The sequence below is a fragment of the Myxocyprinus asiaticus genome, chromosome 33, assembly GCF_019703515.2.
Source record: "Myxocyprinus asiaticus isolate MX2 ecotype Aquarium Trade chromosome 33, UBuf_Myxa_2, whole genome shotgun sequence".
NCBI classification, from domain to species: domain Eukaryota; kingdom Metazoa; phylum Chordata; class Actinopteri; order Cypriniformes; family Catostomidae; genus Myxocyprinus; species Myxocyprinus asiaticus.
In genome coordinates this window covers 21764873-21776117 of record NC_059376.1, presented here as the reverse complement: position 1 = coordinate 21776117, position 11245 = coordinate 21764873, and the positions used below count along the sequence as shown (strand labels likewise).

Sequence of the window (11245 nt, the reverse complement as noted above, 5' to 3'; positions counted from 1 at the left end):
ATATTTAGAAAAAAAGTATACGCTATCCCTTCAAGAAAAAAATGTATTAATTATTTTTCACAATTTTTCCTTTCTTATATATATATATATATATATATATATATATATATATATATATATATATATATATATATATATATATAAATCTTATTTATGTATGGAAGATTTTTTTTTTTTTGTCAGAAGATGAAATGGTAGGACAATAAACCAAATTTGTATTTAGTTCTGATAGAGTTGCAATTTTATCACAAGATGGTAAATGTATGTAAAAATAGTAGAGCACAAATATTAGTTAAAATATTTTTTAATTTTTTTTATTGTATTTGAACATGTTTAACATGCTTACTGTTTCAATAATAAAAAAATAAAAAAAATAAGTAAAAAAAAAAAAAATTGATTGTCCGAATTGAAAATAAATGTAAATTAAATTACATATTAATTATCATCTTATAATACAACAAAAAGCCCTAAATTTAACGTTAGCCTTACAAGCAACAAAAATAAAATAAAATACTTATTAATAAATATAAATAATGTTTACGTAAACGAGTGGTGGTTTTACAAGTTTAAAAAAAAAAAAAAGAAAAAGAAGAAAAAAAAGAAAAAAAAGATTATGCTCTTACAGATTTGTTTTTTAAAGCACCCAGTCCGGCAGGTGGCAGCACACGTCTAAAATCTCCGGAAATTCTCTTGAACGCCGGAGATAAATTCTTTATGGACAGTATTTTTATTTTTATTTTTATTAATTATACTTAAAAAAGAAGAAGTCTGTGCTCTCTCTATATGGATTTATTTTATGTTAAAACAATGAACTAGTTTTTCTGAGCTCACGAGAAACTTGCATTAAGATATTGTTTCACATGACTCATTCATTTCATCTGTACAGCTCTCATTGACTTCCATCTATTCGTCATACAAACTTTGTCTTCTGTGGAAGAACAGTGTCTCCTCTGCCAAAATAAATCTTAGCGGATTTGGCTTTCTCTCTCCAAGTGCACGGATAGCTTGTTGAGATGTCGATTGGAGTGCCCATCAAAGTCCTCCATGAAGCAGAGGGGCACATAGTCACCTGTGAAACCAACACTGGGGAGGTTTACAGAGGCAAACTGATCGAGGCGGAGGACAACATGAATTGCCAGGTACTTATATTTGTTCGGTAATAATTCAACTTTGTTTTTAAAAAAAATGTATTTATTAATTTTTAATTTGTTTAATTGTCTGTATACACCACAGCATTAGGCACATATAAAACCTCCAACAAATATTATTTTTCCACCCCATGCATCAAAGCCCTTTTATTATCTTCAGTTTTTGTCTGCTTTGGACACTTTTCTTTCTCAGCCCCTTCACGGACATAATGGAAGTGGTTTGAAACACAATACTGGTTGTAAAATAAACATGTACCCACTGCCCATGTGTCCCTTATACCAATTTAATGACTACAAATATAACATTTATGATCGTTTTCTCACTTTTATATGATTAAGCTGCTAATAGGAAATTGTGTGTCTGTGGTCTTATGATATTTGTCAATGTTTTAAATATCAGGGTTCATACAAGGTGCTTGAAGTACTTGAATTTGGCTTTTTCAAATTGAAGTACTGGAAAACCCTTGAAAATAGCTATTTTTACCAAGAGGTGCTTAAAAAGTTATTGTATTATAGAAAATCTTAAAATACGTTGTTTAAATCATTTAATAAATTAAATGTATTTATTTATTTTCGGAAAAACACGACGACAGACCACTAGGCCACTGCTGAAGTGCATAGACAGCGCTGTCACGTGACACCTGTTACTTTTGGCAGCGCTGTTCAGAATGGGCCAATCACAATCAAGTGTTACTGGTGGATTTAAAAAATACGTTTTATAGATACTGCTGTGGCGGATTTAACAATTATGAATCCTTGCAACTATCAGTTTTAATTACAATTTACTCTCCTGAGTGAAAAAATTATATGAGATGTAAAAGTTTTGAATGATTTGAATGCAGATCAATGGAGGATTCAGTTTTGTTAGCCGTCTAGTGCCCCCTTCTGTAAAGAAAGTTTTTGTCTCACAAAATAGGTTATTTCTGACAACATTTGGGTCAATATCCCTTGACTTTTTTAGTCAAGGGTATAATTTTATAAGCTAACCTTTAATGATATGAAATGGCTTGACTCTGTTTTGCAAATTGTTTAGAAAATATATTTGAAATTGTCAATTGCCTGAAAAAAATCCTTGTCCCCTTCTTCTGGTACACCACTTCTATGACATGTAAAGCTATTTGTGTATTTATTTTGTACTTATTTTCAATAAAAGCATTAATGCAAGGCCGAACAAGTGTGCAAAAAAGCAAAACAAAATTATTATTAATAATTTAAATAATTTAAAAAGAGTGTTTGATTTCATGCCATTGGTGTTATCAATGTTAAAACCGTTTTTATGTTTAAAAAAAAAAAATGTAATACAAAAAGTTGTGGAAAATAATAAAGGTCAAAGTTCAGAGGCTGCTTAAATATGCATATAGTGATTTTTCCCAGTATGATAAAAAGTTAATTCACATTTTAACTAATATTTTCACACACAAATATTTGGTGTTGTAACCCATTGAACCCTCGTTAGTGTTAATTTAGTGTTAACTTGCATCGTTCGTGAAACAAAATTAAATAATACAAGAAAGAACAACAGCCAAGTTGTCCTTTATGAATAAAAATGAATGTAAACATGTTACAAAATATTTACCCTCAGCATTTATAGGCAAAAACTGAACTGAATGGAAAATTTCAATATTTTGTAAGTTGGAAAGTCTTTTTTTTGCAATTTGGGTCAGTTCCTCACATAAATCTGTTGTGTGACTTTAGAAAACATGAAACACAGCACGAGTCTTATGGACTACTGTTTACGGACCCAGTTATTCACTTTTGTTGGAAAGCGAAGTGCGTTTTAAGGGAGCACACTACAACTGCACATGAATTTCGTCATGAATGAACCAAGAATTGTTACTGTGAGAATATGTAGTTAAAGATGCTCGTTGTTGTACTTATAATAAGTGGTGTTTTATAAAAAAATAAATTAACTGTATGGTTAAAATATTTTTATTTAAAATGAACAAAAAGATTTTGTTTTGATGACATCTCGAGCATAGTCCTTGAAAACAAATGTGCTTGAAAAGTCCTTGAAAGTCCTTGAATTTAACTTTGAAGCATCTGTACGAACACTGTAAAGGGAGATTTTTAACTAAAACTCCAACTTTTTTGTGCTAGCACCTTAACATGTCAGACTGTGCTCAGCAAACAATACACTGATTTTTAATTGTGTTCCCATTTTTATTACCCAATACTGTCACTCTCGTCTCAAAGCCGTCACAACTTTCCCACCACTAGGCTACTTGCACCCACATGTTTTTAACACCATGTTTCATTTGAGTAAACTTAAAGAATTTCTTATGCATAATATATTGACTATTCCATGTTTTTGTTACAATATTAATAAATGTACTAAATAACTCAACCCGTCACAGGTTTACAGTGAAGAAATGTGACAGGGTTGTGTGAGACGGAGTTGTGCATTTTTCCTCAAAATGACCACTGTTCCTCATGTGGTGTAGGACAGAAGACCACAAAGCATGCATGAAATTAATCAATTCTATATATATTTATGGATTAAAATGGAATTTTGATTGTCTAATATCTTAATTTGATGTGACGGGGTTGAATTAAGCTTGACGATACCCAGACCTGACTACAATTCACTTCAAAATATGAATAGGCCTAAAAATTATGATGTTTCTTACCTGTTTCTGCACCACGCTGTTGAAGAAAGCTGAATGATGTCACTTCTGCTTAATACTATCACACATGGGTGGAACCAACACTTATGATTTGAAAGTGGTTGGTGTGATGGGGTTGAGTTTAGACAGAGGGACAACTTTATAGCCTGGTTTTATTAAAAAAACAAAAAACATGCATTTTAGTAAAATATCTTTCTCAGCAAAGGAACACAAATAAATGTTTACATTAATGTCAAAAATTATAGGCAGGGTGCACATTTTATTAATTATTTTCTAGGCACAAATTAAGTGAAGAACCTCTGGGACATGACAAAATGCTTGACATAAGATAGAAAGAAGACATTCTTTTATGATAAAGATTATTTTAATTCATTATAATGGACATATTAACATCTTGTAAAACGCTTTCTACATTTCATTTTAGTGAAACACCACTTAAAAATCGTCTGGGGGACTGAAATATTACCAAAGATGACCCCCATTTATTTCAACCTAAACTGCTTTGAACCTTAAAGCTTGGAAATAAATGCATATAATCTGAAGTATGCTTAATTATTATCTTCTAGAATTGAAATAGATTTCAGTTATATTTTGCCCTAGCTAATCATCTCATTTGATTATGCAGATTTTGTTCTAGTTTGCATTATGATATTAGCATAGACATAATGCTTTCAAGTCATAACTGTTTACACTAAATGTAAGTACACCTCTGTCCTCATATCTCTTTCTCTTGTTCGATACATTGCCCTTATCTTTAACTTTTTATCTCCACTTTTCCCCCAGATGGCGAACATCACAGTAACATTCAGGGATGGCCGTGTAGCTCAGCTGGAGCAGGTGTATATTCGTGGCAGTAAGATCAGGTTCCTCATCCTGCCAGACATGTTGAAAAATGCGCCAATGTTGAAGAGTATGAAGAACAAAAACCAGGCAGCTGTTGCTGGTCGAGGAAAAGCAGCAATTCTCAAAGCTCAAGGTAAATGCTGTCTCCTTTGCCCAGTCCACTTTTATTTTGTTGGATATTTTCCAGATCATGAGTGTGGTATTTGTGAGTTTTTTCCTGTTATAAAGGTGATAGTGAAACCGTGATCACACTAAAGTTGTCGTTGATCTTTCTGCAGTGGCTGCCAGAGGTCGTGGGCGTGGAGGACCAGGACGAGGGAATGTATTCCAGAAGAGGCACTAGTTTTATATTCATTACTCTATTTTTTTTTTTTTTAATTTTTTTATTCTGTACTTTTTTATTAATTATTTTACCAGGATTTTGGTTGGATTTGGATTTCATGATGTTTGTTTCATGCTTGTGCAATAAATGGATCATTTTGCTATTTTTCAATGATTTTGTTTGTCTCTTTTGGGGGGTGAGGGACACTCTATAACATGGAGATCAGTCATACTATATGATCTGTCATGCACGGAGGCACTTTTCAATAAAAGTGAAGATTACAGTGACCCAGGGGTGCACAGCACAATAAAATTGGCAAAGCAAATGAAATCTCTAAACAACAGAAAAGCTACTGCACAACAGGACATTCAGAAAAGAAATATTTATAAAAATGCTGTATTTATTTGTCTATTAGGTGTGTTTTGGACAATGCATACCTGGTTTGGCTTCTTTCTCTTATTGCACACAAGTACTTCCAAAGGGGTCAAATCAATTTATATTCAACACATTAGCTTACATGAAGTCTCTTCTGTTTAGATTTTCACGATGGAAACCCATTACGTGTTAGCCATGGAACTTCGCTTGTGAGTGACTTTCAGTGGCACGAGCAGTTTTCTCCAAAGCTGCTTCATGATTTCACATGCATTAGACTGACACGTGACTTAAAATTGTTATTTTTTTTCTTCTTTTTTTTCCTGTGAATTTTGTAGCATTGTGGCTCAATTTCATTGTGTTTTCAGCTTTTATTCACTTGCTAATTTGATTGTGTTGTGCACCCCTCAGCCACCATAGAAGACATATTATTTCTTATGAATCTTCAGTTCTATATTTAACTATAAGTTGTTCAAGAACTTGACTGTGGGGGTTTAGCCACTAGGTTTACATGGATTGCCACAGTTAAGAGATAATAGCTTGCAAGTGTGTAGAGTGCAAATACTAAGAAACTAACAGGGCTTTAACCATATAACTGCAGATGGCATCAGTGCATATCTTAACACTTTCACAATTCTTGCACAATAAAATGAAATGAAAATTGTATTCAAAGTATGTGTGAATTCCGTTGGGAATTTTAGTGACTGTAATGAGTTAGAACAAGGCTCCAAGCTGAACTTAGATCAGCTACTGTGTTTCCATAGTGGACACTTCTTCAGTTATGGGTTGTGGCAAGGATTGCTACAGTAGTTGTCTCCACTGTCTTTTTGATTACGAGACACCTGTAACTCTGGTTGTTAGTAGCAAAAGAGTGGGAGCCCTCTTCAGATTGATCCAGATATTGATCATCACTTATGTTGCTGTGTAAGTATTTATATTTAATAATTGTGTGTGTGTGTGTGTGTGTATATATATATATATATATATATATATATATATATATATATATATATATATATATATATATATATATATATATATATATATATATATATATATATATATATATATATAATTCGTGCTTGAAGAGCTTTTGGGTGCTTATGTCTAGATTATTTTACAATTGCTTACCACATCCATCTCCATGTATCCATCTTGAGCTTTTTTGGATTTGTAAAGAAACAATGATCAAGTAGATCTGTACATTCAGTGATGTTACATTCCCTGGGTCAAGACTAATCAGGATTAAATTCGATATATATTTTTAGTCAGGAAATCTCAAGGCTTTAAAATTGCTGCATTTTTTGTTGTCCCAATTTTTAAACGATCGGTATGGACATAAAAATGTGAAAAAAGTAGTTTGTTGTGTTTAGTATTTTCTGAAATTAAACTTTTTAATTTTTTTTTTTTTTTTTTTTTAATAATAAAGAAACTTAAGCACCCATATTTAAAGGTGAACTCAGTAAGTTTTATTATGTAACATGAGGGGACCCTCTCCATGTAGACTGAAACAGCTTTTTTAAGGTTACTGATATGATTTGAGTCTTCAGTCTTCATCTCATGTTACTGCTCTTGATTTTCAAATTTACTAATAATTTCCTTAGAAGTAAAACAGTTAAACAATTTAAACAAGGGGAAATAAATACTGAGCACACCTTTAAAGGGATAGTTCACCCCAAAAAAGAAAATTCTTTCATCATTTACTCACCCTCATGCCATCTCAGATGTGTTCTGGGATGTGCTTTATTCTGCAGAACACAAACAAAGATTTTTAGAAGAATATCTCAGCTCTGTAGGTCCATTTAGGGTAATGCAAGTGAATTGTGATCAGAACTCTTCAGGTTCAAATAAAACATAAAGGCAACATAAAGTAATCCATACAAATCCAGTGGTTTAATTAATGTCTTCTTATTGATTACTTCATGTTTTGACATTGATTAAACCACTGGATCTGTATGGATTACTTTATGTTGCCTTTATGTGATATTTGGACCTTGTACCTACAGAGCTGGGATCTTGACATTTGCTTAAGGATTACTCCTAATAGACCTTTTTTCACAGTCCGGGTTTTGGAATGCAGAACTAAACGTTTGCAGGGTAAACTTTGACAGCGGTGAAAGGGAGTGAATGGGAGCACATATTATTTTCACTTACCCATTTACTCCAAGACCAAAAGAAAAAAATCCACTATTACATTTGAATGACTTTCCAGAAGAGGAAAAAAATAGAGAGTGGTGGATTAAGCAAGTCAGATGGGAGAAGACGCCAAATTTACTGTCACTCTCTCAGCAGCTGTAATAGAAATTCCCTCGCAGCTGTGGTAATTCACTTTTTAAAACTAATTCCAGGGCAATATAACACAAAGCATAATGTTATAAATTTACACTCAATATTAAAAAAAAATTATAATCTAAAAAACATTGTGAGGTTTATGCTGCTAAATAAGGCAGAAATGTGTCATCACAGTCTGTGAAAAAGGTCTATCTGTGTATTGTACCCTGAAGGTACGTTTGCTGGGTGCAGCAGGCTTACCAGGACACTGACTCAGTGATCAGTTCAGTGAGCATGAAGGTGAAAGGAAACATTCTGACCAATTCATCCATTGAGGGGGTTCATGTTTGGGACGTGGCTGAATATGTCATCCCACCCCAGGTATCTAAACTTCGGTGCCAGAGCTGAGACCAACTGGAGTAGATATAGTATAAGTTCTAGTTTCTCTGAATGTTTTTTTTTTTTTTTTTTATCTAACAGAGATGACACTTTTTTTTTAATACTACCAGATTCAGTCACCCTTACCTTTCTTTTACTTTGGCAGGGTGAAAACTCTTTCTTTGTGTTAACAAATATGATTTTCACACCTAATCAGACACAGAGCAGCTGTCCTGAGGTAATTCACTTGCACTTTTGCTTTTGCACATGAAGATACTGTTGTGCTTGTCAATTAATTAACAACACAATAAGAAGGCAGGACATCAGTGTGCAGTCCTTCTTCTTTCAACTTTTATCAAGAGCTCAGAGTGGCTAACAACAAAAACAGGAGTTAAATGTCATTCACTACAGAGACCATTGTTCATTGCGTGATAAATGATCCTTTTTTCAGGTTCCAAGTGAATTCACTGTCTGTGAGTCTGACAGTGATTGCAAAGAGGGACTCAGTGAAGTCCATGGCAATGGTAAGTTTACACATTATGAAAGAACAAAATTTGAGTAGCTCAATGCCACAAAGTAAAAAATGTTATCCTCCTCGCAGGTGTTCAGACTGGCCGATGTGTAAAATACTCTGAAAGCATCAAAACGTGCGAGGTGCTTTCATGGTGTCCACTTGAAAATGACACCATAATTCCAGAGTGGGTATATTTACCTCTTCGAATTATTACATACAGTACAAAATCAAAATGGAAAACACAAGTTTTTGCACTATGCATATTTAAAATTGTGAATAACAAAAGATTATTTCTGATCATTCAGTCCTGCTTTGCTAGGTGCTGCAGAAGACTTAACAGTGCTCATCAAAAATAACATACAATATCCCAAGTTCGATTTCAGAAAGTAAGTTAATACATTTGTACTTTCACTTTTTGTATTGTTTCTTTGCTCTTATGTCTGAAATTGAATCATCTTCAGTGGGCACCTGGTGAAAGAAAATTGGTATTTAAAATATAGATTTTAGAGTATAAGTGAATGTATTTTGTGCTACTTCTAGGCGAAACATTCTGCCTCACATCAACTCCACATACTTAAATCACTGCACCTTTAATCGTAAAACAGACCCAGACTGTCCTATTTTCCGTCTGGGGGACATTGTGTCTGAGGCAGGAGCAATCTTCAGTGTCATGGCTGTTAAAGTCTGTATCTTCAATGATGCTCTATATTTTGTTTATCTATTTATTTATTTTTTCTGCAGTTACCATTCTGATTAATATAGAAATCTTAGTTGATAGTGTGTTTTCATGTTATAGGGTGGTGTTATAGGGATTTTCATTGACTGGAGTTGTGACTTGGACTTTCCAGCGTACTTTTGTGTACCAAAATATTCTTTCAGCAGACTGGACAATAAAAACCTTGAAAATAATGTTGCCCCTGGCTACAATTTCCGGTAAAGGCTGTTAATTTTGGATAGCTTATTTTGTATCTAAATCCATCATTCCTAGAGGGTAACAATTTTGTTCTTCCCCACAGATTTGCAAAATTTTTTAAAAACAGTGAAAATATCGAAACACGGACATTGATAAAGGGCTATGGAATCCGCTTCGAGGTCATAGTTTTCGGCAAGGTTTGTCTGCTGATCTCTAGGACATAACATTCAGCTTCAGTATAGACACAAGTTTCAATTTAAAGTATTTAGCTTCTCTATGGTTTTATGTCATTTGTTTCTCTATAGTCTGGTAAATTCAGCATTGTGCCCACTATTGTAAATATTGGGGCCACTCTCTCCTTTCTTAGTCTGGTAAGTACTGGTTAGGTTTTATTTAAACACTTATTTAACAGTAATTACTTTGATTCAAGCATTTTCAGAGTGTTCATGAACTTCTCACAGGTGAATGCTGTTTGTGACTGGTTCATGCTTACTTTCATGAAGGACAGTGACTACTATGCCAAACACAAATTTATCCATCTGAACCAAAAAAGTGATAGTGGTGTGCCGTTGGTGAGTAAAACTCACATAGGATATCTATAAGCAATTTAAATTTGTTATGCAAAATGATATCACATTTTTATTATGCTATAGAGCTCTGTTGAGACAACCTCATATGGGACTCAGTGATGCTGTGAATTGGATGTTTCAATGGAATGGACACCTTCATCGCACGTAAAACCATCACAATTACAATCAATGTGTTCTGGTGCCTTATAAAACGTATAAATTTCATAGGAGTAGTTGACACATAACATGCCCATTCACTTTTTTAATCAAAGATTTTAGGATAACTGGTCACCATTACTTTATCAACGTTTTTTAATCAACTAGTTTATTTTAAATGGTTGTGCAGTGTAACAAAATAAATAAATAAATAAATAAAATTAAACAAGTACAGAATATTCCAGGAAGCCTCTCAAGTTAATGAGGTCATGAAACTGCATGCATGATAATTGTAAAATAAAGAGAAAACTGCTGTTTAAAATCATTTTAACTAGTGTGTATTCTGCAGGACAACTTCTCAAAGTACTTCATGTCAACTACCCAGATACCAAACTTTATACATTTCATATATTTTATAAATTACAGTATAAGTATCAATATTTAATAACACTCCAAATCATTGATAAACCAAACGGTTGTACATGCTCAAGCTCTAGCAGGGTTCCCACTCTTTTCAAGGCACAATTTTCCAGGACATTTCCAGGACATTTTATGCACCCAACAAGTGTAAAATCTAAAAAAAAAAAACATGCGCCCATATTAATTGAGCTTTTATTTTGGCGTTTCTGTGTTTTGACGGTAGTTTCTCACCTCCAGATAAGCAGTTTCCTCTATGGCCTTGTGTGATTATTAATCCCTGTAAAGTTGTAATTCAGTTAAATAAATACATAGTCTGTATGTGCTGCACACTTCAGAGTGCTCACTGTCTTTGTCATGTCACACACACAAGAGCACACATTACGATCATGATGAGGTGTTTTCAGTGTATGAGCGGCCGATTATTTATTTATTCAATCAAATCGGAGACTTTTTTTTGTTTTATTATCACACTAGAACATATAGCAATTTTAATTTGATTAATTGTACAAATCAAACATTTATTTTCGTCCAAATATGTTATATTCCATCACAATCTGCATTTTATTGCTAATGCCATTTTTATGACTAGATTCCGTATTTTCCACATACTACATGTGGTAACCGCAGTATAAGATGACTCCGATCATTGAATTATTGAAAATTAATTCACATCCTGAAGTATTAAGGCCAAATCACCACACTACCAACCCATTTG

General features: G+C 33.3%; 2 protein-coding genes across 3 annotated transcripts; both read left to right on the top strand.

The window, feature by feature from the left end:
* Positions 1–677: 677 nt before the first annotated feature.
* Positions 678–5094, top strand: LOC127424229 (small nuclear ribonucleoprotein Sm D3-like). 2 transcript variants are annotated; one of them, XM_051669222.1, is made up of 3 exons: positions 678–1139; positions 4610–4748; positions 4894–5094. In XM_051669222.1, the coding sequence occupies exons 1-3, from the start codon at positions 1014–1016 to the stop codon at positions 4956–4958; spliced, it is 330 nt and encodes a 109-aa protein (XP_051525182.1). In that variant the 5' UTR covers positions 678–1013; the 3' UTR covers positions 4959–5094. The 2 variants fall into 2 exon arrangements, with proteins under 2 accessions (XP_051525182.1, XP_051525181.1); XM_051669221.1 differs by having other exon boundaries at positions 683–1139; positions 4556–4748.
* Positions 5095–6040: 946 nt separating this feature from the next.
* On the top strand, positions 6041–10926 carry p2rx4b (purinergic receptor P2X, ligand-gated ion channel, 4b). Its single transcript, XM_051669237.1, has 12 exons — positions 6041–6233; positions 7814–7961; positions 8125–8196; positions 8410–8482; positions 8560–8656; positions 8778–8858; positions 9013–9154; positions 9269–9405; positions 9489–9582; positions 9691–9756; positions 9847–9957; positions 10039–10926. The coding sequence occupies exons 1-12, from the start codon at positions 6091–6093 to the stop codon at positions 10072–10074; spliced, it is 1200 nt and encodes a 399-aa protein (XP_051525197.1). The 5' UTR covers positions 6041–6090; the 3' UTR covers positions 10075–10926.
* The last annotated feature ends 319 nt before the right edge of the window (positions 10927–11245 follow it).

Coding starts and splice junctions, on each gene's coding strand:
- LOC127424229 (XM_051669221.1), top strand. CDS start 1,014: ATGTCGATTGGAGTGCCCATCAAAGTCCTCCATGAAGCAGAGGGGCAC. Junction 1,140..4,555: donor AGGACAACATGAATTGCCAG/GTACTTATATTT, acceptor CTTTTCCCCCAG/ATGGCGAACATCACAGTAAC. Junction 4,749..4,893: donor AGCAATTCTCAAAGCTCAAG/GTAAATGCTGTC, acceptor ATCTTTCTGCAG/TGGCTGCCAGAGGTCGTGGG.
- p2rx4b (XM_051669237.1), top strand. CDS start 6,091: ATGGGTTGTGGCAAGGATTGCTACAGTAGTTGTCTCCACTGTCTTTTT. Junction 8,657..8,777: donor AATGACACCATAATTCCAGA/GTGGGTATATTT, acceptor CTGATCATTCAG/TCCTGCTTTGCTAGGTGCTG. Junction 9,583..9,690: donor AGGTCATAGTTTTCGGCAAG/GTTTGTCTGCTG, acceptor GTTTCTCTATAG/TCTGGTAAATTCAGCATTGT.